At 36.8% G+C, this 27,816-nt stretch overlaps 3 protein-coding genes across 13 annotated transcripts; 2 read left to right on the top strand and 1 right to left on the bottom strand.

Annotated features, from left to right (window-relative positions):
- Nucleotides 1–6: 6 nt before the first annotated feature.
- LOC132200571 (transmembrane protein 164) lies at nucleotides 7–19,831 on the bottom strand. Of its 4 annotated transcripts, XM_059626139.1 has the most exons (9): nucleotides 19,636–19,831; nucleotides 17,501–17,725; nucleotides 4,001–4,094; nucleotides 2,592–2,846; nucleotides 2,362–2,478; nucleotides 2,215–2,293; nucleotides 1,857–1,957; nucleotides 1,637–1,789; nucleotides 7–1,577 (listed from the first exon to the last, which is right to left on the bottom strand). In XM_059626139.1, exons 2-9 carry the CDS (start codon nucleotides 17,509–17,511, stop codon nucleotides 1,458–1,460), a joined length of 930 nt encoding a protein of 309 aa, XP_059482122.1. In that variant the 5' UTR covers nucleotides 17,512–17,725; nucleotides 19,636–19,831; the 3' UTR covers nucleotides 7–1,457. The 4 variants fall into 4 exon arrangements, with proteins under 4 accessions (XP_059482122.1, XP_059482125.1, XP_059482121.1 ...); XM_059626142.1 differs by lacking the exons at nucleotides 17,501–17,725; nucleotides 19,636–19,831 and adding an exon at nucleotides 9,064–9,125; XM_059626138.1 differs by lacking the exons at nucleotides 17,501–17,725; nucleotides 19,636–19,831 and adding an exon at nucleotides 6,416–6,444.
- Nucleotides 9,418–19,211, top strand: LOC132200568 (adhesion G protein-coupled receptor L2-like). Of its 4 annotated transcripts, none has more exons than XM_059626129.1 (25): nucleotides 9,418–9,664; nucleotides 11,129–11,264; nucleotides 11,585–11,826; nucleotides 11,880–12,084; nucleotides 12,138–12,230; nucleotides 12,459–12,629; nucleotides 12,702–12,791; nucleotides 12,905–12,991; nucleotides 13,685–13,738; nucleotides 14,035–14,240; nucleotides 14,368–14,478; nucleotides 14,540–14,689; nucleotides 14,741–14,897; nucleotides 14,952–15,129; nucleotides 15,183–15,419; nucleotides 15,560–15,680; nucleotides 15,744–15,838; nucleotides 15,895–16,006; nucleotides 16,299–16,595; nucleotides 17,033–17,118; nucleotides 17,170–17,293; nucleotides 17,344–17,451; nucleotides 17,517–17,742; nucleotides 18,586–18,715; nucleotides 18,773–19,211. In XM_059626129.1, exons 1-25 carry the CDS (start codon nucleotides 9,524–9,526, stop codon nucleotides 18,870–18,872), a joined length of 3,657 nt encoding a protein of 1,218 aa, XP_059482112.1. In that variant the 5' UTR covers nucleotides 9,418–9,523; the 3' UTR covers nucleotides 18,873–19,211. The 4 variants fall into 4 exon arrangements, with proteins under 4 accessions (XP_059482112.1, XP_059482113.1, XP_059482114.1 ...); XM_059626130.1 differs by having other exon boundaries at nucleotides 9,419–9,664; nucleotides 12,938–12,991; XM_059626131.1 differs by lacking the exon at nucleotides 12,905–12,991 and having other exon boundaries at nucleotides 9,419–9,664.
- Nucleotides 19,832–19,961: 130 nt separating the features above from the next.
- On the top strand, nucleotides 19,962–26,538 carry LOC132200391 (tetratricopeptide repeat protein 14 homolog). 5 transcript variants are annotated; one of them, XM_059625823.1, is made up of 19 exons: nucleotides 19,962–20,058; nucleotides 20,815–21,008; nucleotides 21,576–21,706; nucleotides 21,766–21,959; nucleotides 22,013–22,120; nucleotides 22,512–22,630; nucleotides 22,751–22,813; nucleotides 22,974–23,117; nucleotides 23,174–23,365; nucleotides 23,428–23,550; nucleotides 23,605–23,792; nucleotides 23,844–23,913; nucleotides 23,964–24,211; nucleotides 24,268–24,448; nucleotides 24,790–25,005; nucleotides 25,057–25,137; nucleotides 25,188–25,364; nucleotides 25,425–26,000; nucleotides 26,120–26,538. In XM_059625823.1, exons 2-19 carry the CDS (start codon nucleotides 20,857–20,859, stop codon nucleotides 26,316–26,318), a joined length of 3,162 nt encoding a protein of 1,053 aa, XP_059481806.1. In that variant the 5' UTR covers nucleotides 19,962–20,058; nucleotides 20,815–20,856; the 3' UTR covers nucleotides 26,319–26,538. The 5 variants fall into 5 exon arrangements, with proteins under 5 accessions (XP_059481806.1, XP_059481809.1, XP_059481808.1 ...); XM_059625826.1 differs by lacking the exon at nucleotides 19,962–20,058 and adding an exon at nucleotides 20,364–20,666 and having other exon boundaries at nucleotides 26,126–26,538; XM_059625825.1 differs by lacking the exon at nucleotides 19,962–20,058 and adding an exon at nucleotides 20,365–20,666 and having other exon boundaries at nucleotides 25,060–25,137.
- The last annotated feature ends 1,278 nt before the right edge of the window (nucleotides 26,539–27,816 follow it).

Raw genomic sequence — 27,816 nt, 5'->3', positions numbered from 1 at the left:
AAAATTAAAAAAAAAAATACCAGAGTGGCTATGAAAATGGCATTTTTTTTTATTGATTTATTGAGAGACAAGATCTAAATAATAATTTGATGATAATTGAGTTACACAGTTTTGAAAGACTAGTAATGGTCTTCTATACAAGGTGAACAAAGAAACTGCTCAAAGTTATGAGCATCTAATATAATTTATATTATATGCTATATTTCTATTCAACTCGAGACTTTTTTCATTGTTTAACTGTCATTTTTTTTTTTTAAATATAAGCAACATTTTGATATACTTATCCCCTATAATATAATGTTTAAATCACAGCTTAATGCGAATGTAGGGGTAGATATAGAATTTGAAGGTATAAATTGTATTGTCTCCATATTTGGAATCAAATGACAAATGAACTACAGCATGGAAGGAAAGAAACTTGCAAGTATAACAATGGCACAAAGTATGCTAATGAGTGCATAAATTAATATCACAAAATGTATTTCAAAATGAAGAAAAAAAACTGACATATTATAAGCAAAATGGCAGACTAAAGTCATTTGCTTGTGACTATGACGGAATTCTCAGACTATCCAAAGTTTATCGTAGAATTCATTTTTGCATTATTATATTCACGGCTACCTCTTTGGTCTTCAACTTTGGTAGAAATTGGATGCAATAAAATTTGTTGGCTCTTTACAACAGAGCCTTTCAGAATCTTTCCTATTTGATTTTAATTATTGCAAAATGTTCTAAATCAACACATTTTTTTCAAAGCCAACCAATTTTCAGAAATTTGTCAATCTCAACTTTTTTGATACGTCTAATGTAACAAGTATATATGCAGCTCATCTGATGAGCAACAAATAATCAAATCGCAACTTTGCCATTTCATATTAGATCTCAACTATATCAAATCGCAATCCTATCACATTACATTTCTATATAAGAGAGGCCACGATTTATGTAAAATTGTAAATATTCCACTCTTCTCTGCCTTCATGATTTGATACAAGTCACATGCAAGGTTATTTTCGTACAATTTTCGCTACAAGATATTCAACAATTTGATTTTTTACGTCGCCTTACGGTAAGAAATGAATTCACACATTTTCCAGCACCTAACGCACCAGGCGAAGATTCTACCATGAGAAGTGCTTCAACTGAGCTAATCTCTCTGCATCGCTCGAATTAAAATTTGGTCACAACCTCCGATGAGTTTTTCTTTTTAACAATACGTGAATCTAAAGCCGATTTTACACACTAAAAAAATGACTAAATCATATTACATATTTTTAAAATTCCCTTGGCAAACCTACAACATGCCAACTTGACAGACTTTGCGCTTAAGGCCGTTCTACAAAGTTACCGTTTCGCAGTCAATAAATTAATTAACACTTGAGTAATAGCTGTGGTTTTCATCCACTGAGCGCTTTTCCCAATGAAAGTGAGATCATTTGAGCCACAGCTTGCAGCTCTTACTCCACATGCGAGAGTTTCCGAGTTGCTGACCCGTTCTCTCCAGGCGCTCTTCCGCAACGAGACTTTTCCGCAGTTTGATTCTTGTCTTTGGCACTCTCGATTTCATAAATGTCTCCCTGATGAAGTAAATTTAAAGTTAATATCAATTTTTAAATATTTTGTTTCATTTCATTACCTTATTTATGAAGTCCTGGTAAAGGCACATCATCTTGCTGCACAGGGGGCAGAGGAGAGCTTCGTGGACAACAGCTGCCGACCGGTACCATTGCCCATTGAAAGGGTCGGCCGGCAAGGGACATAGCATGTGGTTCAAATTCACTTCAAATGGCTGTTCGATAAGAAAGAAAAAACATGATATTATAAATTGTATAATGAGATAATAAAAACAAACTCACTCTTCCAACAAAATTAAGGACGATAAAGTGGTAAAATAAAATGAAACCGTAGGCCAAGGCGTTCCAGCTGAAATCACGGACAGACTCGACTGTGTAAACGCCTGAAACACGATTTGCGGCTTTGAGTAATTACACGCCACATAAAACCAACAATAAGTCAAACAAAAGTGCTGCGCCTATGTTTGTGGACAACAAAAGCGGTTATTAAGGCGCAACGGCAACCAGCTCGACACGCATGTCGAGCCGGTTGCATAAATTGTCGCAAAAAGCACAATTAGAATTTCAAATTTTTTGAAAACAAAATATGAATATTTTAATTTTAAAATGATTTAATTAATATTTGAAAAGAAATGTGTACCTTTCATTTTGATGAGATAAGCAGGTACAATGAGCATCATTGAGTGTTGCAACCAATATGTCACAGTCTCAAAAGGTAGCTGCAATTTTATTATGCACGATAAATTTAAAAAAGGTTTCTAAATCATTAAGATAAAAATTGAGTTACCTGTCTTGAGTCTGTAACAGGAAAAACAAAAGCCAGGATGGCACCGTTAAGGTAGTTTAGGTGGAGACGAAACCATCCACTTGCAGTTTTACTTGGAGGTGCGGCCAAAAGGTACAACTATGATTTTTAAAATGAATTAAACTGAGATGTAATTAATTGATTGATTATTTATTTAATTTAAAATGGAATTTAAAAAGTTGTCACTGCCAATAAATTTGTCAAAAACCGACCTGCATCATGGTCACGATGTGACAAGGGTTGAAAAGGTACAGGACAGTTTGCGAGGCAAACTTGAAGCCGACCTCGACGCCCCAAATGAAGCTGTAGGCCAGCAAAAGGTAGGTCTTGGTCTGCAGCTGCCGTTGCGTGTAGACTGGACGGTGAGGCATAGGCGCTTTGTAGTCGGGCGGTTGGCAAAAGGTCACGTGGCGCCAACCCCATGCGATCAGCAGGGACGCGAGGATGCTCGTGTAAACTGTCTCGACCTGCGACACCAATTCGTACCCTTCAAAGATTTACCAAATGACCAGCGTGATTATAAAAAAAAATGGGTCAAGAAGATCAAGGAACTCTGCTCCAGACATGCTTCAGACATCTCATTTTTTTCTAAATCTGATATCATTGAATGACCAAGTTAATTTTTTTAGTAATTCATCCAAGTCAATTATTTTTTTTAATTTATTTTTAATATTAAAAATTTTCCATTTTCACGGAAACGATTTAATTTCAAAAACAAAACATTTTAATACTTTTATTTTCAAATAGTGAGTTTTATATTTTTTTGTGACACAAAATGTGATTAATTTTTGAGACATTTAAAAATTGATTTTCGCAGTTAAAAGTTCAAATTTTGGTTTGCATTCCGTTCTTAAAATCCAAGTTTTTCTATTTTCTCGCGCAGTTTCAGTAAAATCACGTAAAAGCCATTTAAAAATTAAATATTTTTATAAAATTTTATTTTTTCTGAAACTGATTTTGGCATTGGTTTTTAATTTTTTTTTTCAAACAGGTCGCACTTTTAATTCTTTAGTCGATTGAATAGTAAATTTTTTTTATTAACTATCAACATGCTGTTAACCATAGTTAAAAATTCTGAATTTGTCAATAAAAAGCCTAAAAAAGCCAAATTTTAAAAATGTAAAAAAAAAATATTTTTAGATCATACAAAAATTTATAATCAAAATTGAACAAAAATCAAAACAAATTTTGATAAATTAAAACATTTTGTGTGTATTTGAAACAACCCTTCTTGTTTTTAAAAGGGTATTTTTTTCGATTCAAATGAAATCTGTCCCTTCTAAAAATAAACCGCTTCAGCGTTTATTCAGTTGATTAATTTTTAACGGTTTTTGGCGCACTTTCCACAGTGCTTTTGTACGCGCAGTGGATATACAGATTGTAACAGCGGGAGAGATAAAGTTTTATCGCCTGGCTGTGGGTTTTGCCGCCGCGCCAGATTAAATAAAAAGCACCCATATTTTGCGAGCCCTCTTTCCCGTTACACGCGCCGCAATATCGTACACACGCGCGCGCAAAACCCCTTCAGCACTTGACATTATTTTTTTTCGTCCACTTTTGCTGCAGCGTTTTATTTTAATAACAAGAAGTTGTGATTAAATTAAAAACAACACAAACTCACCCAAATGACCCTTTTGCTGAGGTAAGCTGCACACTCAGGGCCGCCATCCCCGGGCAACGAAGCGTTGATGCCGACGTACGCCCACTCCCACATCCTGTCAACAAAAGGCAACACCATTTACATCGTTTCGCAAATTGTCTGCAAGCGCCGCGCGTCACGACCTCTCAAACATGTAACTTAATTTGATGACCTCGAAACCCTCAAAGGGGTGCTTTTGTTAATTCAGACCCTTCATAATCAAATCATCTGGGGCACGTAATTTTATTAATGAAATTTCTGACAATTTGTCAACAAGTTAATATCAATTTATATTTTCATATCAAAAACCTCTCTGTAGATTTAAAAGTTTTAATGAATTGAATAAAATTAATTAAAAAAATTGTTAATTTTTTTATGTCGTTTTCAAACTGTTTAAACCAGATGTTTGCTTACATTGCAATAATATTTTTTTTTTCAAATGATACTTTGGTGCTCTACAATTTATATCAAATCATTTACTGATTATTTTAGCGTCCTATTTTCAAATTTCGAGTCCTGCAAGTAGAAAATCTTAATTTTACTTCTATAAATTCTAGTATTTAAAATATTTTTAGCACTTTCAAACAGTCAGATCTTCATTTTTACAACCAAAAAATGCATGATTTCTTTGAAAAATTCATCTGCATGTCAAGTGTTGCTAGAAATTTCATTTTTAACAAATTTTTAAACATTATTTTCAACACGAAATAATTTTTTAACATAGTTATTCTCGGTTATTCTCTTAAAACTATAATATTTGGCTTTGCTAAGAAAAATTGATGCCTTAATTTAAAAAAAACTGGATATTTTTTTTAAGGAAAAAGTTCCATAAAAGTTCGTGAATTCCGAGTTAGATTGAACAAATTTCGAGTAAAATGACACATCACGTAAACATATAAAAGGAAGACTCCAGAAACGTCAGAACTATATTGACTGTCAATTTATCACAGTCTCCTGACCTGAAGGCGGCGGGCGGGGCAGAGCCGTTATCACATGACGCCCAGCCCTCGTGAATTATCCAGCAACACATTCTATTCTGGATGGACTTTTTTACGACGCGAATCAATATCAATTTCAATGTTCACGCGCAGGGTCATCAAGTCTCGACAACGTTTGGCCTCAACTTCCTGCGCCCATAAATCATATTTCTGCTGTTGGGTCCAAAAATAAAAGATAAAAATAGAATTCTGAGCAATTTAATTTATATTTTGCAAATTGAAAGTGATTGGATCCAAAATTATCAAGATAAACTTGTTAACAAATTGTTAACTTTAAAAAAATTGGAAATGAAGCGATCGGACTTTTCAACGTTGCAGAAAATTGTTTCTATTAAAAATAAAATGGCTCTTCTAGTTCTGGTCACGGTCTGCGACCCTGTTTCATGAGCAAGAAAAATACAAAAAATCAGCAAAATTGAAAAACACCACATTTTGACATAGAAATTTTAAAAACTTAAAACTAACAAATTCAAGTCCCAACCTAATTTAAAAAAAAATTATTTGATTTTAGTTACGTAGATAATTTAAAACTGAGGCAAACGGATTTTAAATATTTTAAAAGCGTGAAAGATTATTTATGCTGTGAAAAGGAAAAAGAAATTTGTGAAAAGGAATATATTAATAAAAATTATATCAAATAAATACGTTATTATTGTTATTAATTTATGTAATAATTTTTCTTGAACGTTCGTTGGGTATATTAAAATTTATGAGCGACATCGCATGTCTTGACTGACCTGCTCGAGTGCTATTATTAGTCGTTATTAGCCTTTCAAAACCGCAGAGGAAGCCTTTCGGTGGTTCTTCATACTTGAAAAATTACGTGATATTTTTGGTTTTTGAAAAAAGGGCAGCGGCGAAAAGAACGCTCTTGTGTCTCGTCGGCTGCTCGCTGGTGCACTGATGGGTTTAATGAGCAGAGATTGTTTGCACTCGGCAAGCAGCCTCGCGTTTTCATTTCTCTGAAGAGCGCGCGCGAGCTGCTGCTGCTGCATTGTATAAAATTAAATGCAATTAACGCCCGACACTTCTGGGGTGCGCTCGTTGATGCGCTCGAGTTATTACGAAAGCTCATAACAAGCGAGTATCTCTCGTCAGCAGACCGGGGGTCAGTGATAAAATTAACCAAGTAAATCAAATAGAAAGAAAATGAAGGCAGGACGAAAAATGAATTATTGTGTTTAAAAATGATGAGAAAAATTTCAATCGACAAAATTCATAAATGAAATTATTAAAAATGATTGAATTTTACCGGTATTTAGGGCAATTTTTAAGCTTCATGGGAAATGTTTTTATAATTTCACTGAATTACACAAATATTCTAAATTTTGGGGGAAAAAATTGGAAATTTTTGAGGTATTGAAAATTTGCTGCAAAGTTTGCCGTGCAAACTGTTTACCGTTCATTCTGCATTCAAGATCTTGCATAACTAACACACAAACAAATTGAATAAACGCGCACACATGGGCGTTATCTTATCTTCATTCAAATGTTTTTGTGCCGGTTCAGCGATAGTGCTTGCTTAATACTCCCGTTGCACGCGTAAATACGTAGTTTATTTACGCAGAAAGGTGTGTTGCTTAAAAAAAAACTTCCAAAAATAGTCCTGCCCAAATAAAAAGAGTAAATTGCTATGAAAATTAACAGTTTTCCAACGTTTTAAACTCGATTTTTTAAAAAAATATTATTAAAATTTAATTAGAATTTACACTCTTGGAGTCCTTCGGTGCCTTCTTATCATCAATCATTGCAATCTTCATTAAAAGAATAACTCTATCTTAATACTTAAAAGGTTATTGAGACAGAGATTGCAATTTTTTTCGGTTTTTTTATGGGACAAAAGCCTTGTATCTAATTTTAACCAATAAAAGTACGCAGATAAAAAAATTAATCAATCAATAAAATGCTTTTTATTAGTATTTTTGTGTTAAAATGTGTGTGTGTGTTTTTTTTTCAATTTTACTGATTTTTTTGTAATTTTCTTGCTCATAAAATAGGGCTGCAGACCGTGACTGAAACTGGTAGATCCGTTTTGTTTTTTAATAAAAACAATTTTCGCAAAGAGAAAAAAGCCCGATCTCTTCATTTCCTCTTTATTAGAGTAAAAATTAAAAAATAAAAATAAATTTTTTCTTTTACATTTTAAACCGTCTTTCCGTTTTCAACTCTTCCAACTTTAAACTGTGTTCAAGAATTATATACTTTCGTTCGCTCCTGATGAAAATCGAGAGGTTGGCGAGTTCCGCTCTGGCGGGTTATCAAGCATCGGAAGTCTGAGCAAACTCGGGGCCCTTTGAGCTCTGGAATATTTGAACGAGGCCTTAGATGTGCCGCTGGATGAGAGACTACTTTTGTTCTTGCTCTATACTTGGCACGAACTTATTTGCATATGAGCACGCGAGCTATAGACGGCAGCACCTTAATCCTGCTTGTTTTAACAATGGGACCAGCCCGCCCGGCCCGCCTGGCTTAATTAAAACAACACCCCGGCCCGGCGGTGCTTGCCACCGAAAATTTTGCATAACGACCTAATGCGCGGAAAAATTTGCACTTTACACTTATGTGGTGGAGTGGATTGCTTATTCCTCCTCTTGATCTCACAAGAGGGCGATTGTAGAGTCACGAATCAAAGTCAAATCAAAGCTGATTTTTCTTTTTAAATTGTCCAAATGAAATATTATAAACTGAAAATTATTAAAATATTTATATATTCAAAAGGTTCTATTTTATATTTCATCTGCGGCGGATGAAGTCTTTTTGATCTCGGAAGTTTCAGCAGAATTCTTGCAAGTGGTCCAAAAATTTCTTACTTTTCTAATAAATTGTTTAAAAAAAAATTGAATTTAAACAATATGATCGGAAAATTAAACAACAATAATAATCCTCTGTAAATAATTAGGTTCAAATATTAAAATTCCAATCAAAATTTACAAACACTGCAGATTTCTAAGAAATTTGATTAAATTTTGCGCTTATAAAAACTTTGGACTTAAAAAGAAAAATTAATAACTTTAAATTTAATATCCTGCATAATAATTAATATTTCATCTATTTCAAAATGTCAGAAAATGAAAAAAATAATTTAATTAAAACATAATTTTTTTTTTAAATTTAACCTCAAAGAAAAATGAATATTTAATGAAGGAAATTACATGTGTTAAATTACATAAAAAATGTTTTAATTTAATATTTTTAAGTTTATATAAATTAATTCAAAATAAGGCTCATAATCATTAGTGAATATTTAATTATAAAGAAAATATTTTCTCTCTCAAACAGTGACGTCGTAATCATCCCACATGCGTGTATAGTTTGTAGTTTTTTTTCAACAAGGAACATTCGAACTGGAAATTCGTCACCGCCAGAACGTCACTGCTTTTTTAATCTAGTCCGTGTTGATAAGCAACGAGGCAAACAAACCTTCTGCGATTCAGCAATTCGTAACAAGTTGCGCGAATCGCGTTTCACACGCGCACGTATATTAAACAGTGACGCAACCTTGATTTGAAAGGACAAAAACAGACAAAAAAATTGAAGAGAGCGAAAGTGACAGGGGAGGTCGCCCTTTAAAAGCCGGTCCGAGTGTCATTTAATAAGCAGGGGGGTATTTCGGCTGCGGCATTGTTCTTGCTTGGCACCCCTAACATCATTATGAGAGGCCGGCGTCGCATGACAAAAATAAATGACCAACCAAAGCAGCACACAGAGTTGAAAGCGCAAAACTCGACCTCTAAAAAAATAAAATCATTAAAACCTGCTCGAGTTGCTTGAAAAATAATAAAAAAATACACACTCGGATCAATATTTGCGCGATTCGAATATTTTTCTCGATTGTGCTGTCTCGTCGGGCAGCGTGTGTGCTACAGTATCAAGAAATCAATAAAATCTTTGGTGTACGAGCGGCTCAAATTGATCCAAGGTCGGCGCCCGAGTTGCCCGACGGGACCGACAAAGGCTCGGCCCGTCCGAAAGAAAGGGCGAGCGAATTCAGTCACAGGTGTCGCGAATTTCGGCTCTAATTGACGGGCCAACGGAAAGACAACTTACCTGGCTCGTGTCGTGTGGGCAACCCTCGTCTGTATGCGACAATATTGCGGGCGTACACCCTTGGCCAACGCAACAAACTCCCCGCAAAAGGGGTGGAGTGACAGTTTTCCGCCCGAAAAATTCAAAAGTGATCCGCAATAATCTGAATAAATTTAAATAAATGTTAAAAAAGTTTTGAACTTTCAAATTTGAAAGGTCAAACGGCGGATTATCGATTTGCAGAGTGCGGGGTTGTTGGTCACGTTGGCAGCCGTGCCGAGCTGCGGGTGCTTCTGGTGCTCGTCGATAGGGGATGGTTCGCACCACTCGGCCGAGGGGATTTGAAGATTAGGGTCGGGGGAGCTGCTGGGTGCTGACCTAGCGCACGCCAGCCCTGGTGTGTATGCATTGCGGAACGCGCACCCCGTTCTTCCGCAGCCGCCCAATTTGCCGGCGTGCAGGATAATTTAGTCGCTCGCTCATGTTAATGGTCCTTGGTGGTTTCGCTGTTGCGCTCTCGCTCGGTCAGATTAGATCGTGGACGGCACAAGCTGCGGGACCATACGGCCGACGGACGATAAGCCGCGGTGCCGAGACGAGGAAAAAATATACCAAGTTGAAAGTATTTTGAAGAAATTATATCAAATGAAGAAAAAAAAGGAAAAACGAGTTTTTCCATATTGTTCATCTCATTTCTGTGGTTTTTACAAGAAAAAGTCGTGTTTTTAAAGTGATTTTAGTTCCATATTAGACAAAATCAGAATTTACATGTAATAAAAATTTTGGTTTAAAAGAAAGTTATAGAAGAAAAGCATTTTGATCTCTGAATAAAGTCACTTGGGTGTTTTTCTTTTCGTTAATTTTTTGTCATTTTGCAATATTTAAAGCCTGTGGTTCTAATTACTCATCAAATCCAAACCAAGCGTTAATTTCTGATTCATTTTATTTCAGTTTCATTGTTATGATAGTCAAAAAAAAGATATTTGAAACGTACTTTATTATTTATTTTAGTAAACGGATGTTATGCATTGGGAGTGCAAGTAGAACATTTCTGATTGCTTTGTTTATTCACAAATATAAATAATTGTCTCAAAATTCTGATGACAACCTTCACATCCTTAATTTATCTGTAAATTGACTGTATAATAAGTTATAATCCTCTCATAAATTAATACATGTTTTAAAATAACATTAAAAAATATAAATAAATTACTAAAGCGCTTATTTTAAAATTATAGATAAAAGCGCTTATCATAAAAGACAACTTGCTTACATTTATTAAAATATATTTAATAAAAACCATTTTTCTAGGTAAAATAAATTCAGTAAAGTTTTATTCTACACTTTAGTGATTATAACTTATTATACAGTCAATTTACAGATAAATTAAGGATGTGAAGGATGTCATCAGAATTTTGAGACAATTATTTATATTTGTGAATAAACAAAGCAATCAGAAATATTCTACTTGCACTCCCAATGCATAACATCCGTTTCAGAAGAAGTTTTCACCAAAATGCGTTTTTTTTTACGTCCTAGTACATAATTATGTCAGCTTTCAGGGGAATAATCGTTTAAAATGATTCTACTGAGGAATTTTTACAATTTTAACCATTTGAGCTTGCAGCATAAACTGATGTAATTGATGCTATAATTAGTAAGTCAATATTAGATATTAGAGATTTTACAGCCCAATTAGTTGTAAAAATACAAGACAACCTTGGTGGATTAATTTATAGAGGACGTGCAGCTTTCAAGCGCCGACAAATAAACACCAAACATCCGTCTGTCTATTAGCGTCATTATGCCATTTGGCAACCCTATTAACTGATATTGATAAATTTATACATATATATTTTATTCTCGTGCGCGCGATAGATGAACTTTCCGCGTGCCCATCAGGCAGACTTTGTTGTTTGCTCTGCCACTATCGTCTATTTATTTTGCCAAGCTTTTCGACGCTGCGATAATTGAGTACTTAGCGATGTCACCCTTTTAATCCCTCAAACACAACAGACGCGGGCTCAATATGGTGCAATTTAGATAAGCCGCGGCTTTTGACTTTCATTGTCACGATATACCTCAGTTGGACCGGAGGATGTGGCTGATCAGGTCTCTTTTTCTCGGCGCCCTGACACTCACTTCCTACAGGGCTTTGTCTGCTCAGCCTGACGAGTGGCCTTTCTGCGGAAATTTCGCCAACGAAAAAGGATATCCCATAGGTATTTGTTTCATAATTAAATTAATTTTAAATCTACTTAAAGAATTATAAAAAAAAAACCAATGATTGCTGAGTTTCCTGTTAAAATTTATCTTTTATAAAAATTTGATGACAAGAAAATAATCAAAATATCAAAGAATTAAAAATGGTGAAATTCGCACCAATTTTGACCAAACAAACTGCGACCTAAACCAATATATATCTTGATGCTATCTAGAGGAAAGATGGAAGAGCACTCGTGATTTTATTTAAGTCAAATAATTTCATTTTCATTTTGAGGATAAATTTCAGCTTTTAGCAATTGATTTCTGTTTTCCACAGGCTGCAAATCATCCGCTTTTGAAGTGTGTGCAGCTCAAACTGACGAGTGTAAGAGTTTGGTTTGCGGAAGTATTGACAAAGAGTTTCGTTACTGCGGTGAAGCTTGCGACAACGATCCGACTGCGATCAGCATCGAAACAAATGGTCTCACGTGCTACTGCGCCGAGGCTGAAGAAAAAGCATGCATCAACGTAAACCCCATTCTGTCTACCTTCGTCGACGTGCGGACCCCACAGCCAAAAGTTGGACATTTGATACTTTTGTTTTAAGTCTTTTGAACCAATTAAATTTGTAGAGTTCGAGAAAAAAAGGACCTTTCAAACCGGAAAATGTGTGGGGCGCCATCGTGAAAATACCAAGGCAAAAACTCATGCCTGTTTTCTGCTATGGTGCTAAGGACACTTGCGGACCTACTGTCATTGGCGTTTGCCAAATTGGCCCATGTCCATCTAATATGTGTCATTTTGAGGAAAAATGCTATTATATTGCCGAATACAATGGTAAAACATCAGAATTAATTTTTTTTTAATTATTTTCAAATTTGTTGTCTAAGGATCACCCGAAGCATCATGCGACGTTGGGAAACCTGCTGCAGTTGAAACAGCGGAAGAACGGCAGTTTTTATTCTTCATGCTAACTGATACACGTAAGCTAAATTTATTTTCTATGTAGATAAAAAGTCTCGATTTTGTCTGAACTTAATTAATATTTATAAATAATTAATAATAATTAATAATAAAATAAATAAACTCAAAAATTTCTACTCAACATTGACTCTCACTTTCAACTAACAACGATAAGAAAGTAATTGTTGAAGATAAAAGTTTAAATTGTAGGATTTGTCTGTGAAATGAATTTATAAAATTATCATCAGGCTTCTTAAATGACGAGACAACAAAATTTGCGACTGCTGGAATGATTGAAGCATCTGAAAGTGAAATAATTTGGAACGGATGGGAACTAGATATGGACTATTCAGTCGTTAATTTAGAAGACGCTTCAGTTCAAAATTATGATCAAGTTCTTTATTTGCAGAAGAGTGGCGGTAGGTTTGTTTATTATTGTCTATTATGGATATAAAATTAGACTAAACCTTCTGGTGATTTCAACTTAATAGACATGCTTATGATCTGGGGACTTGATGACATAAATTCAGGTGCAATGAAGGCAGTTGTATGCAAAACAAGTACATCAGGAAACAGTGCAGGTGAGTGAACAAAATATGGTAAAATATCGCACTCTTGCACCGCACCAGCACATCAAAAGAAAATTAAACTAAAATTAACTCAATTGCTAACTGCTGGGGTGTGTGCTTTGAAGAACAATGTGATACATCTACTACCACCACTTCAGAAAACGGTGGAGAAACGACGACCACAGCGAAGGATCCTACCACAACCACAACAGGTCCAATCACAACTACAGCAGAACCTACCACAACCACAAAAGATCCTACCACAATCAAAACTGATCCTACCACAACCACAACGGAACCTACCACAACCACAAACGATCCTACCACAACCAAAACTGATCCTACCACAACCACAAACGATCCTACCACAACCAAAACTGATCCTACCGCAACCACAACGGAACCTACCACAACCACAAACGATCCTATCACAACCACAAACGATCCTACCACAACCAAAACTGATCCTACCACAACCACAACGGAACCTACCACAACCACAAACGATCCTACCACAACCACAACGGAACCTACCACAACCACAAACGATCCTACCACAACCACAACGGAACCTACCACAACCACAAACGATCCTACCACAACCAAAACTGATCCTACCACAACCACAAACGATCCTACCAAAACCACAAACGATCCTACCACAACCACAAACGATCCTACCACTACCAAAAACGATCCTAAAACAACTACAATGGAACCTACCACAACCGAAAATGGTCCTACCACAACCACTACCGAATCCACCACAACCAAAAACGATCCTACCACAGTCACAACCGGTCCTACCACAAAAGATTCGTCCTCAGTCACAACTGATCCTACCACAACCGATCCTACCACACCTTCGCTAGAAGATACTACTATCACTGATACTACAATTACAGATGGATCATCAGAATCGACAGAAGACAACTCAACACCTTCGACACCTCCAACAGGTTTGAATTATTGAAACACGAGCTAAAATCTCTATAAAATTAATTATACGACGTTAGAAAATAAATATTTTAAATAAATTTACAAACTTTATTTCTGCAGGTTTTTCGAAGCATTATTTGATGGAATTAAATAATTTTAATACGATTAACTATTTGAAATCATTGTCAGTAAAGTTTCCCCGAGATTTTTTTGTTTACTTCTAATAAAAGCCTGAAAACTTTATTTTAAAATGGGCATAGATTTAAATCTTACAATTTAATGAAAAAATTTAATTTGTTTATAATATCCCACTCAGAGCCAGAGGAATGTCCTGGCAAATGCATTCAAGCTGACCAGTACGACGAGGTTTGGACATGTTGCGGACAGACCGTGTGCAAACGGCCGTGTCCTCTCGACGCCGACGGCAACGCATTCTGGTCTTGCGGCACGTCGCAGTACAAGTCAAAGTGGCCTAATTACGAAGAGTGCAACAGTCCCTGGGTCAACAATCTGACCAGCTTGGTAAGCAGGCGCCTCGCGCTTATGAATTATGCAACACGCTCAACACGCTTGCACAACCGGCTGCATAATCCCGCTTGACAGTTTCATTCAACTCAATAATTGCCACTTCAATGTTCTCATTATTCAGATTGAGGAAGAGAAAGTTACGTCATTTACTCTCATGATGGACGTCGACCAATTTGTCAAAGACTCGTCTATGTTCGGCCATGAAATGGAAACGTCATTGAACTTTTCTAGAGTATTTTTTTTTTAAATCTTAATTGCTTTGCTAACTTTAATTATGCGTCATAAAATGATAGGTATCTCTTGATCTGCTCTTCAAAGAGCAAGAGTTGGCTGAAGATCCGCCGGCTACAAAATTGCACCAAAGGAAATTTTTACTAGAAATGGCGATGGGAGTTATTGATAAACTTTTGGCACTCACCAAACCTTGGGAACAGCTGCGGGAGGTTCGATTAAAACGATATTAATGAATTTTTCCGACTAAATTTTTTTCTCAGTACCAAAAAATAGAGCTTGGGTGGAATATGAACAAGCTGGCCGAGATGTTTGGCTTTGCCGTGACGAAAAAGGCCAAGTCCATAGGCGAAGTTTACAACATGACGAGTAAATTGGATCACACGCACTGGGAAGCTCAATTTTTAAAGCATAAATTTGGTATATAAATTATTTAGATGGATGGGGTAAAAAACGAATTTAATTTTTGAACAGGTGGAAAATCCGACAGCATCGTCAGGTTTCCCATGAATGTTGATCCAAAGAAAAGTTCAATTATCATTAAAGACCTTCCTGCGAAAATGAAAAAATATCCAGATGTGAGTTTAGAGTCGGTCGGTCAGCATTTGTCAATGGAATTCGCCGAGAACATGTTTCCAGCGAGCATCAATAGGTAGGAAATAACAAAGTAAACCATAAAAATTGTAAACCAATTTTTTCTTTCAGTTTTCGAGAAAGGAAAAAGAAGCTGAATTCTGGAATGGTCAGCCTTACCTTGTACGGAAAATCAAGAGAACCAGTGCATGAATTTGCAACCGAAGGCGCTGTAGTTGTGGTTTTCAAGCACGCCAGACAATCAAAGGGTCCCGCCTATCAAAAAATTTGGCACGAACTTTTTCCTGGAGAAGAACCGACTGCAATTCAGGGAACCGGACGTTGCGCTTATTGGAATGAATCTTTGGGGTATTTTCAATTTTTTATAGATAAATTTTAAAAAAATGCGATTTTAAGTTAAAATTTGCAATCGACGCTGATTTACAAAAAAAAAAACCCATACAATATTTGACATATTTTTAAAGATTTAAAATAATTTTTCTTTTTAGTGTGAACGGTGAATGGGACACAGCAGGGTGTCGCCTTGTAAACTCCAGTCACTGGTATACCGTTTGCGAGTGCAACCATTTATCGTCTTTCGCGCTGCTCATGGACGTCCACGAATACATAGTAAGAGATAAATGTCACAAAAATCGAATATTTAAAATAAAAAAAAAATGTGCTATTTTTCAGGCGAAAGACCAAATCATGGAAATTTTGAGCATCGTTTGCAGTTCGCTGAGTGTCATTAGCCTCATTCTGACCCTCTTTGTTCTGCACACTTTGAAGTTAGTAATTATTTTTTTGGTAAGAAATAAAATTAAGTATAATTGACAAAATCCAGGGGCATCCAAGGTGAGCGGAACTCTATAGGGAAACACTTGTGTCTGTGCTTATTGATCGGGCACCTCATGGCGCTGACAGTGCTCGACAGATCGTATTTCAAGTTGTCCCAGGTGATCGAAAGTTATTTAAAGACTTCCACATATTCATAAGTTTTATTGGAAAATATGCGAATATTTTGTTAAATATTTTTGTTATGATATAAATGGTATTTTGGAAATTTTGTCGGCTTAAATTGACAGAAATGGAAAGAAATAGATTTTGGTCAATCCAGTTTGTTGTAGTTAAGTTTAAAATTAATTGCCTAAAAAATGTAAATTTTGCGAGCTAATTTGATGTTGATTGCAATTCAATCTCCACTTATTGAATAAACATTTTTTAATCAGTAAATTAAAAAAATTTCAGGAGGTTTGTGTTGGCGTGGCCGTGACTCTGCACTACGTTTTCCTGGCCGCCTTCATGTGGATGGCCGTCGAAGGGCACCACCTTTATCGTTTGGTGGTCAGAGTGTTCGACACGGGTCGCGACATGTCTCGGATTTATCTGTGCGTCGGCTACGGCACCCCTATTCTGATTGTGGCGATCACGTGCATCGTCACCGGCAGCCTCCAGGACACCGGCTATGCGAACGACGAATTATGTTGGCTGTCGTCGCCGTCGTACATCTGGGCATTCATGGGACCAGTTTTATTCCTCACGCTGGTGAGTGTAATTTAAGTCTATCGAAAAAGCACCTAAGTTTAATATTGTTGGAATATACGCCGTCTGCTATCACGGTTTTCCATTTCCTGCGTGGGGCTTATGTGGTTTCCTCAAAAAGTTGGGCTTTTTATCCACTGAATTTAATGAAAACCCAACTTAAAGAGTACATAGGCTTAAAAATTTATTAGATTAGACTTGAATTAAATTCCATATTTATAATAATGAATAAAAATAATTAATTATAATTATTATAAAATCATTTATCTATCCTAATTAAAACTAATTATCAATCATTTTATACATTAATATTTTTTTTAAACGATGTCTTTTCCTATTATTTTTGGTGCGGATGGAGATCTCGTTAATTTTATTTTAATTTACTATCTTTTTTTATTGGAAGACTTTTGCATTTTCTTTAATCTACAATTTCTTTCTAGATTAATTTAGGAGTGCTTGTTTTGGCGATGAGGGTGGCAGTCACTGCCGGAACACAGCAGAAAAAAAGCTTCATGGACCGAGCCAAGTTTGGTTGAATTTTTAAATTACGTAATTTAGACTTATTTTAATTTTTTAGAACGTGGATCAAAGGATTATTCTCACTGTCCGCTCTTCTTGGCGTAACTTGGATTTTGGGATTCTTCTACATTCAGTTCGATCACAATTTCGCCTACGCCTTCATTGCCCTCAACGGCCTTCAAGTATTATTAAATTTTTTCACTTGGAAAATATTAATCTTTTAACTTTTTAGGGCGTGTTTATATTTTTAACAAGAGTCGTTTTCAACGAGCAAGTAAAAACGACAATGCGACGAGGAGCAAAACAAAGGGCCATGATGAAGAGGTTTTACAGTCTGGCCGTACGTTTTTTTTATTATAATTAATGAATAATTATGAATTTTGACTTACTTTGTGCGCATTTTAGTGGAAGGGTCGCAACTCTGGAAGTTCGTTTCACCCGTCGTCGTGGTTCTTCGGCACTTCCACGTCTTCTCAGCTCGATCTGACCTCTTCCGCGTCCACTTCCTACTGGGCCAACACAACCTCGAGACGCCGCTCCAGCGCCAATCACTCGACCAACGACAGCGACGTCATGGAAATCCAGCCGAGCAGCGGCCAGAATCTGTACAACAACTTAATACACGTGCCAAGTTAGTTGCAAATTTAGTGGATTTTCTAAATTATTATGTAATAATGTACAACGAATTTAATTCCTTAATTCAAATGAACACAAAATATATCGAGAATTTTTTCAATCTATAGTACCTGAAAATTTGCACTTGTAATTCTTTGAGAAATATGGTGATTTTAATTGGCTTTCCTTCAATGGATTTCGTGAGTTGTTTAAGATAAAACAATATCCTGCTGACCTGCTCTACATGTTTCGGCTGCAGCCATAATTCATGAGCTGTGAAATTATTTTGACAAGAATTATTACAAAAATCAATCTTTTAAAACATTTTTCTCTCAAATTAACCATTTTTCGTGGAAAATTATTTATAGGGCTACAATTTTAAACACAAAACTTGACAATTGAATACTAACTTTTATTAAATAATTTTGTTCAGAATTCCAATCAACTTTGTGTTGAAAATTGAAACGTTAAATGCTTTAAATAATTTTTCCACAAAAAATTGTTCATAGAAAAAAAAACTTTTTAAAATAATATTGATTTTTGTTGTAATTCTTATCAAAATTATTTCACAACTTATGAATTACGGCTGCACTCAAAACATGAGGAGCAGGATATTGTTTTTTTTTTCTTAAACAATTAACCCAACAAGGAAAAGCCGATATTAAATTCGGAACACTATGATTAAGAAGTTCTACTTGAAACTTTTGAGAAAAAGTATGAATTTTTTTATTGCGCGATTTAGATTTGATTTTAATAACATTTTTTCCATACTTTCGATCTGCTTTTGGTTTCAAGAGTGAAAATAATTCCACCAGAGACTTTTTAATTTTTTGATTTGGAGAAATAAACTTTTTTGCAGACATTCCAGAAAAAACAATCAACACTCAATCGTGGCTGAAAAGAAAAACGAGCAAGGAGGAAGAAATTGAGCCTTCGTCTTGGAGTAATTGGAATTCTGGAGATGTGCAGCAAATTTGGAATAATATTCGGTTTGAAAATTAAAAAAAAAAAATTCTTAACTTGATTTTATTTGTTTTTGTTTTCAGAGAGCCTGATACTTTGTCACAAATCCCAGAGGAAGACTACGACGATGTGTACGAAAACATAGAGGAACAGAAAAATTACCACAATTACAAAAAATATTGACAATTTTTACACAAAATGTGTTAAATTATTCATATTTTAAAAGAAGAGATGAAATTTTATTCACACATTGAAAGAGGCAAAAATAATGGCGTATTATTTTTTATAATTTCATATTCATAATAATGAAATTTAAACCTTTTGAGCTTCTGAAGAATGAAGAATGTCGTATAATATGTCTTTCACCAATACATGCATATCAATTCTGTGTATCATTTTATAAATATTATCACGTATTACAAATTTCAATTAACAATACAAACTGTGCCATAATTCTATATGCTCTCTTCATAAAAACTATCGCAATGAAAAAAAGTGGATAAAAATTCATTGAAAATAGATAAAAATAAGTCAATAAACTGCGTGTTTGAAAAAACATTTAAAAAAGAAAAAAGAGCGATTTTTTGCAATCTAAGAACAAAGCGGAATCAAATATTGGAGCTTAAAAAAATTAAGCTCACTAAAAAAGCTAAAAATATTAACCTATTAATCTTTGCTATGGGTATTTATTTTTTACCGGTTCTCTAGAAGGTTAAGCTCTTTAATTAATATCCTTCAAAGTAAAGAAAAATGAATAAACTTAAAAATAGCTAAATTCGGTTGGAATAAAAATTTGGCTCATGTCCCTGCGACGGTCAGAAATAAATCTTACACATAAAATTTCGCGCTCAGCAAACACTCCTTTCCAGCACTCTGAGCTATCCGTCATCCGTTTCCACACATTATAATTACAAATTTAATGTATCATAAATAATTGTTATAATACCTTGAACTGGATCGCTGTTCGGTCATTTTTGTCGAATGTAAAAGCTAAAAGCTTTAGTTTCGAATCCTCGATTATGAATTCCGTCTCCTTTTCGCATCACGGTGCGAAAACTACGAAACGAGCGGACCACATGATTCATTTACTTGTTCTATCAGCGGATTTTCTTCTAGACTACTAATTTCTTACACACACTCGCCGCACGTCACACCGCAAACAACATAAACGCGAAAAGTCGGGCGAAAAGTAATGCAGAGCGCCAAGTATTTGGATTTGCACCCTCTGGCGGTCGTTCGGAAAACTATTTCGTGCTGCCGCGCGATTGTTTCCGAAGGTCGCCGAAATGCCAAGATTTTCATTCGGCCATGTTCGGTTTTCTAGCTTGCTTGGAGTTTGGACGTGCTCACGCGGAAGTACACAACGATGGTGAGATAATCTGCAAAATATCTTACAATTCTTCACGTAAAACTTTGAAATTGCAAAATAACAAAAGTTCGAAATTCGCCGCGTCGAATGATGCATAATTGTGCCTTTTTCACTCATTAATTCCTGGTTTTTTTCGCGTTTAAAAACCGGTGTCGCCCACCGAGGGCAACCGAAGCCATTTTCGTCATGGAAACCCAAACATTTTATCTCGCCACTCACTGACCTTGGCTGGCCTCGTTATTATTTCTTCAACTTTTCCTGCTGCCGACTCTGTTATCAAGTAAAAAGCAGCCACGTCTCTCTCGCAATCAGTTTGAAAAGTTGAAGAGTTGGTGTCGCGCATTTTTCTCAACCTCGTGTGAGCCGAAATTCGGAACGAATCGATACGGAAGACATTAATATTCAAATTAATCTGGTTGTCCCGGATGAGACCCACTCCGGAAAATTGCAATCTATTGAATTGTAAATTTCGCGTTTGTGCATTGCTGGTTGCCAAGATACGTGCGTAGGCAAACTCTTGCGGAATTCGAATAATTTTTCCAGAAGCATCAGTTTGTGTCTGAAAGGCTCTCAAACCACTCAAGGCTCAAGGCTGCTCTTCTTGAGGAGTGAGTTTGAAGTAGTTTCTTGAAATCGATTCGATCCTTTTCATTTAATTAAGGCGCAGTTTTTTTATATTAAATTATTAATAAAATTGTGAAATTATTTATCTTGGAATTTTTAACAAAGTACTAATTTGTGTTTTTTTTTCAACAGCTAGCCGTCCTTGGGTAGCCGACTGTCGACTGCCGGAAGAGTATGGACAAAGAGAGCCTAAAAAATTCATTGAATTTCCACGGGCAACAGTTGAGCAAAGTCTGGGAATCGGAGAGAGGCTCCGGAGAGCTCGAGAAGCTCGGTGCGAACGAAGTTGACTATTCGGTCTACCTGGAAAGACAAAAACACCTGAGGTAATGACGCAGTCCGCTCCTTAATTTACTTTGGTATACTTTTTACTTTTTCACTCTCAGCTTTTGATAAGATCCAACAAGATTAATGAATTATCGATGTTGTAACCGAATATTTCGTTTTTCAGACAATTTAAAAAAAAAGTGGAAAAATGAATGATTTAAGATTGCCAAAATCAATCTCTAAGTGTATTGTTGTGACGCCTCTTAAATGATATAAATGACAGAAAGAAAGAATACAAAATACCGAGAATGGAGATTAGTAGTCAGCGCGGGTGCTGAAGCAACAGCAGCACTCCTTGTATGCTGTCAGGGGAATGAAATTTCGTTCTTTCAGCAGTGCCAAAATCCCCCCTACCCCAAGCACGACCCATTAACCAATTTACGATTACCGAACGCTCCCGACTGAGAATGCCATCTTATAAAAAATCAAATCAATTGGTCCGCAAGGTAAAGAAATGGACCTAAAACTTCTTCTCTCCCCACACCCCCATTCAAAAGAAAGACAAACAAACATAAAAAATCAGCCCGATTTTTGGTTCACCTGGGCTGAACTTGTTGCTCCCGCAGTTTCCAGGACCGAGGCAAACGCCTTGCCTTGCACCAGTTTATCGCTCGGAGGGCTGAAGGTCTCTTCGACTCTTCGTTACTAAAATGTAGTCGCTCGCCTGCAAGCTCAGCAAAGTCTGAGCAGGATGGAGGTAGATTTTTTCCTTTCCAATCCGCCCCTTTCAGCATCTTAATGGTAAAATTTTGCAAGAATCCACGCTGCCTCCATACGAGCTGTTTATCCCCTTGGACAAGACAAAACGGCTCGCACACTTTTACCGCTGCGTCCAGCCAGGTGAACTGCTCATCTGTGCGGTGATTTCGAAGAATGTCTCCGGCATTGCCTTGAAGGTTCTGTGCACCGACAATGGGCCGCAGCGATACTTAGCTGATCTCGGCATTAAAGTGAGTTAAAGTTTTTTTTTTATTTTAGTTTGTTAATTAATTGAAATGTGTAGTGCTACGTCACATCAAATGCAATGCTGCCGGGGTTTGTGGTTTACGACAAGAAGGGTCAACCTCGACAGGTCATGTTACAGGACTTTGTCAAGGTCAAAATTGTGGAGGTGAGCATTTCAGGTTGTCCAGCTCTAACTTAAAACATTCTTATTCAAATTTAATAAAATAACTTTTTTAATTGTTCAAAAGTTTTCTTTCAAATTCAATTCTAGTTTCCTTCAATTGCAATTCCTTTTAAAAACAAAATTTACGGATGATTGAAATATTGATTTCAAAAAATCATAATTTTCACTCATGATGTCCACATTTTTATTTATTTATTTGAGAAGTTAAAAATATTTCAACAACCTTTATTAGGATCTTTTTGATCTTAACTTTTTGTTCATGCATTAATTTTTTTTTTTTTTATGTTCATCAAATTTTTAGTCTGGATATCTTTCTAGTTATTTTGACTTAAAAATAGCTGGAGTATTGAAATTCATCAAAAAATTGCTGTAGGTTGGCCGTGACTCTGAAAAACTGACAGTCACCATGCTCGAAGATTCAGAAACAAAAACTGGCACTCCCGCCACCAATTTAGGTCTCATCTTCATTGACGATCTGCCTGAAGCTTACAAGTAAGCGAGTTGCGATCAGACCAATCGAAGTGAACGCGAAGTCATGAATTTAAATGAAAATGATTCAAAAGCCAAGAAGCTAATTTATTTACCCAACTCCTTGTGTGTCTTGTGTGATAGGCAACTCGTCAGTTCGAAGTCGTGGCAATCGGAGTGGAACTTAAACCCTGACAAGATGATTGAGTAAGACAACCAATGCCAAATACTAGAGATATTCGTTAATCTTGTTGTTTCTTTGATTCTCACATGCCCATGCTTTTCTGTCCACTAATGGTCAATTTCAGGTGTCGAGTCATTTTCGGAAGGCATTGAATTAATTCTGAGTTTTGAATGTATTTGATAGGAAGTGTACCTCAAGGAAATCGGATCTCTACTCCGACATATTAGAGTCGGCAGCCGGCTTCAACAATCCTCGCAACTCTGATCTGTTTGAGGAAAAATTGGGCATGAACCCTGATTCTCCCTTGTCGATGATGAAGTCTCTCAAGTAAGTTTCCTTATCACCCATCTTGTATCATAATCTAAACAAATTCTTATCATTAGAAATCGATTCCCTGTGGATGAGTATGCTGGAGAGCTGCGCAAGTCGCAGAATGCCAAGTGGGCCATGCAGTCGGTGAACGAAGGGATTGTGCATTTCAAAGCTGGGCAGACCCAGGAGGCTTTCCAGTGCCTGAATTCAGCCCTGAACATTGACCCACTCAACGTTGAAGGGTTGGTCGCCAGAGGAGCATTGTGAGTTATTTTCACAAAATTTGATTGCAATATTTATATGAAATGCAAATTTTCCTCCCCAGGTATGCAAACAATTCTGCATTTAGCAAAGCTATTGAGGACTTTGAAACCGCCCTGAAGGTGGATCATTCCCATGCCAATGCCTCAACTTACCTGACCGAGACTCTAGTCGCATACGGCAGACAGTAATTTTTAATTTCCTATTTAAAATTATTTTTTAATAAACTTCTTTTGATCAGGCTTGAGGATGAAGGCAAAATTGACCAAGCTGTGCAGATGTACAACAGGGTCCTTGCGATTTCACCCTATCACAAGGAGGCCGTGGCCTCACTGCGCTTCTTGGAGGAGAAGCTGAAAACTCCTGGACTTAGCAAGCTTCCACTTGAGAAGCCACTTGCTGTTGATACTTCAGGACTTCTGATGCCTGGTATATAAAATTTATTTTTGTTAGTGTTTTAATTTAAAATTTTATTTATAGGACTCGCTGTCAAGACAAGAGATTCAAAGGATAAGAGCCATTCCAGCAGGAAGAAAAAGAAGGACAGAAAGTAATTATAAACTTTTCAATCCTCTTTCGCTTGCTAATAATCATGCGTAGGAAAAAGAAGGGAAAGAAGAGACGGCATAGATCATCTTCGTCCTCCTCTTCTTCTTCATCCGAGTCGTCGTCAAGCTCAAGCTCCTCTAGCTCGAGCTCAAAGTCTTCATCTGGATCAGACTCGGATTCTGACTCCAACAAAAGGTCAAGCAAGAAAAAGAAGAAGAAGCAGTCCAAGGAAAAGCATGAGAAATCTCTCTCGCCTTTCTCAAAGAAGCTGCAAGAAAAAGGAATTCCTGCACCAGTTCGTAAGTGAATTGCAAATCGAATGTTTATTTGAAGCTTCATTAACTTGATTCAACAGCTCCACCACAGCCAATTCAAATGGAGATGCCATTCCAGCTGAAACCCAGCACCATTACACCTATAAAAGAGAAGGAGAAGCCTGAGGGTGCTGATCCAATCCGCTTGTTCATGGCTCAGTTTGGGGACCAGATGGAGCAGGGGAGTGAGGAAAAGCTCAAGAAGTTCTTGGACGAACTGAAGTAAGTTCTTTGAAATAAAAAACTTCCTATTTACAATTATCAATTAATTTGGGTTTAAGTTACAAGTAATAAATTAAGAAAAAAATTGCAGCCGGTGCCATTTTTTTTTTTTTTTTTTTTTTTTTTTTTTGTTAGACTGGTCTGAAGTTCTCTTTTTGCATAATTCGAATTCCACTCTTTGGGGTTGGCGTACATTTTTTGGTGCTGAGGTACAAGCTTAGTTTTTAGCCTCCATTTCCCTTTACTTAATTTTTTAACTGAAACTCTAATTAAATTAAAGCTCCGCAATGGATCCCAATTCTGGGAAAAATTATTTATTTTTTACAAATATGATTATTTAGGAAACCGAAGGAGAAGGAGGGAAAGAAAAAGAAGAAGAAGGAAAAGAAGCAGAAAGATAAGGGCAAGAAGAAGAAAGAAGACAAGAAAGGCAAGAAAAAGACTCATGGAGACGAGGATGTTGAAATGGATGTGAGCAAATCTGGCAAGCGAGATGACTCTGACAGCTCCGAGGAGGAAGACAAATCAAAGAAAGTGGGCAAGAAACTGGAACTGAGGTAGGTCCAACAAATTTTGTATTTGGGATTTGTATTGACCCTTTTCTTCAGTAGCCCTGCACCTGAACTTGGAGATTTGGGAAGTAAGCTGACTGCTTATTACGCCAAGATGGAGGAAAAAGGCAGAAAGAGGTTTGTTTCTCATTTAAACAATAATAACAAATAACTTACCATTCTAATAGGCCTGATGCCAAGGAATCGTCCAAAGATGAAGACTATGGTTATGCAAAGCAAAAGCCAGCCACTCTGTACAGTCCTGATGTTGATCAAGGTCATGATCGCTATGCAACTGGTGGGCCAAAGCAAGCTTACGTAGAGATGCCTCCATCACGGTGGACCTATGACGACGAAGGCGCTAGGTAATTATCAAATAACCTAATCCAATCCGTCTTAAATGAAATTATTTTTGTTCTTTTCAGCAAGCAGCAGCAGCAGCAGTGGGGCGGCTACAAGGGTGGCTTTGATCATGGCTATGATTTTGAAAATGCCCATGCTGAAGAGTACAGCAAGCAAGCTGCCAGTCCTCCACCTGGACGATTCACAGGATTCCGCATCAACAAGAAGGAGGAGAAGGTGGAGCTGACCAACATCCTCCCCGAGGAAGCTCCTCCGACCCCTGAGAAGGAACATGGAAAGTACCAGAAACGGCCGACGTCTCGCTCCCGCAGCCGCTCGGCCAGCTACTCCAGCAGAGGCTCTGAGGGTGGACGTCGCAGACGGAGGCGTTCTGGTTCCAGGTCTGGCTCTCACTCAAGGTCCAGGTCGTACGGACGTAGGTCAAGGTCTCGCTCGTACAGCAGGTCCAGATCCAGGTCCTTTGATAGGAACAGGAAGCGCTGGGTGCCTCGCAGAGGAACCTTCTACAAGCCAGCGTTCCAGCAGAACTTCAGAGGTGGACGACCCTTCCGAGGACGGTTCAACAACAGGCGCCCCTTCAGACCCTACAACAACAGGGGCAGGGGAAGATTCTTCCACCAGAGAAGGCGCTTCAGCAGGTGCTTGAGAGTTTTTATTTTACATTTTACTGACTTCATTTTTATTTGAAAATTGGTTATTTCTTTTCAATTCATGGAATGGCACATTTTTTTAATTTTCTGAAATGTTTAAATTTCAGATCTAGATCAAGGAGCGATGAGAGGCGCAGTTACGACCGTGAAAGGGAACGTCGCCATTCTTCTGGCTCAGACAACGAGAGGGCACCGCGCAGGGAGCCCTCAGACAACCGCAGGAATGGCCAGGGTGGCGGCGGCGACTACAGTGACCGCGAAATGGACGTCCCTCTTCCTCCTGGTCCTCCTCCTGACACAAACTGAACATAGCACCAGAATCATGAGGTCGCTTTTGCTTTTGTAATTTGAGTTCAATATGACCAGCCTTTTGTTAGATTTTAAGTTTTTAACTGAAGCTTTGAAGTGTATCTGGGTGTCTGAGAGGATTTCGAAGATTATTGTGTTACCCTCCTAAATCAAACACATTTTTAGCTAATGTGTAGCACTAAGATGAATAAAGAAATACAATTATCTACTATCATCATACTTAATTTTTTTTTAAATCCCAACTTTGAAAAATATCAAATTATAAATGCATTTGAGACAAAGTTGGTCGAAGTGCCAATGTGCTGCATTTATGAAAAATTCCACACCATTGACTGAGGGGAGGTGGTGGGTGAGGGTGGCTAGCTATTTTCATTAGTCTGCCCCTCAAATATATACTCGCCCTTTCCAAGGCAATGAAGCGCCGCTAATGTTTCATCCGAAAAGAAATCCGCACCATATCGACAAAATCGCGGGGAAGGAAGGATGCCCTTTCTTTTATTCTCAACTGGCTTTTTATATTCCCTTTCAGTCGCAGCCAATAATCATAATCATTACCATCATTCAAAGCTTCACGAGTCGGTGAAGCTGATGCTGATGTGATCGAAGTGCATTCTTATTTTGTTGCAAATCGCTCTTGTTGGCACTGAATGATCATCATTTTAAAGTTCAAATAACAAAATTTGTGCTTTTTTTTTAAATAAAAATTTTGATGAGTGTTATTGTCAAGTAATAAAATATTGACAAACTAATGAATTTGATGAAAGTAAAAAAAAGTCACATTCCAATGTTTCAGATATATAAAATATATATATATATATATATATATATATATATATATATATATATATATATATATATATATATATATATGAACTTAAAACACAATTATTATTCAAATTAAAATCGCAATATATCAGAAAGGTGTGGAAACGGAAATCACTTGTCTTGTTACTTTTAAAAATCTCATCTTTTCTTTCGCGTGGTACAAAATCAAGTCAAGTAATACAATATTATGCGTCGATCCTATTTACTATTTAGATAAAAAAAAAAATCGGTTAATCCTTAAAAATTACACCACCAAAATTAGGAGCGACGCAACATGCAAAGTGTAATTCCAACTGTAATCAGGCAAGTTGGGAAAAACGTCGCGCAATTACCAAAATTTTTTGATCAGAAAACTATTTAATTATACCCTTGAAAATTTAATTTAGCAAATGTTCTTGTTAGTAAATATTGATTTTGGCCTCTGCGGTGTATAATAAACCCCGAAACTTCATGCATATGGAAATTCGTGACGTCACCGGGCGAGAGTCTTTCTTCCTCGGCGCAAAAAGCAATATTGCATTGTTGGCGGGCGCATGATTCATTTGTGTACTGAAAGGACGAGAGGCGGGCGAAGGGCTGCTTTGTGTATCGCGGGTTGTCGCTCTCTGGCTGGCTCTGCATGGTCGTCGCATGAAAAGCATCCCAACAATGGAGGACATAATTGGCTTTG

Source organism: Neocloeon triangulifer, unplaced genomic scaffold, assembly GCF_031216515.1.
Source record: "Neocloeon triangulifer isolate White Clay Creek 2 clone unplaced genomic scaffold, ASM3121651v1 ptg000014l, whole genome shotgun sequence".
NCBI classification, from domain to species: Eukaryota; Metazoa; Arthropoda; class Insecta; order Ephemeroptera; family Baetidae; genus Neocloeon; species Neocloeon triangulifer.
This window is presented reverse-complemented; position numbering and strand designations above follow the sequence as displayed.

What these genes read in the sequence shown, in the direction of transcription:
- LOC132200391 (XM_059625823.1), top strand. Translation starts at nt 20,857, where the DNA reads ATGGACAAAGAGAGCCTAAAAAATTCATTGAATTTCCACGGGCAACAG. An exon ending in AAAGTCTGAGCAGGATGGAG is followed by an intron (nt 21,707 to 21,765) that starts GTAGATTTTTTC and finishes AAATTTTGCAAG; the next exon opens with AATCCACGCTGCCTCCATAC. An exon ending in GATCTGCCTGAAGCTTACAA is followed by an intron (nt 22,631 to 22,750) that starts GTAAGCGAGTTG and finishes CTTGTGTGATAG; the next exon opens with GCAACTCGTCAGTTCGAAGT.
- LOC132200568 (XM_059626129.1), top strand. Translation starts at nt 9,524, where the DNA reads ATGTTAATGGTCCTTGGTGGTTTCGCTGTTGCGCTCTCGCTCGGTCAG. An exon ending in TCAACAATCTGACCAGCTTG is followed by an intron (nt 14,241 to 14,367) that starts GTAAGCAGGCGC and finishes CTCATTATTCAG; the next exon opens with ATTGAGGAAGAGAAAGTTAC. An exon ending in AGCTTCATGGACCGAGCCAA is followed by an intron (nt 17,119 to 17,169) that starts GTTTGGTTGAAT and finishes TTAATTTTTTAG; the next exon opens with AACGTGGATCAAAGGATTAT.
- LOC132200571 (XM_059626138.1), bottom strand. An exon ending in TCAGCAAAAGGGTCATTTGG is followed by an intron (nt 2,847 to 4,000) that starts GTGAGTTTGTGT and finishes TTGGTGTCGCAG; the next exon opens with GTCGAGACAGTTTACACGAG. An exon ending in CTGTTACAGACTCAAGACAG is followed by an intron (nt 2,294 to 2,361) that starts GTAACTCAATTT and finishes ATAAAATTGCAG; the next exon opens with CTACCTTTTGAGACTGTGAC.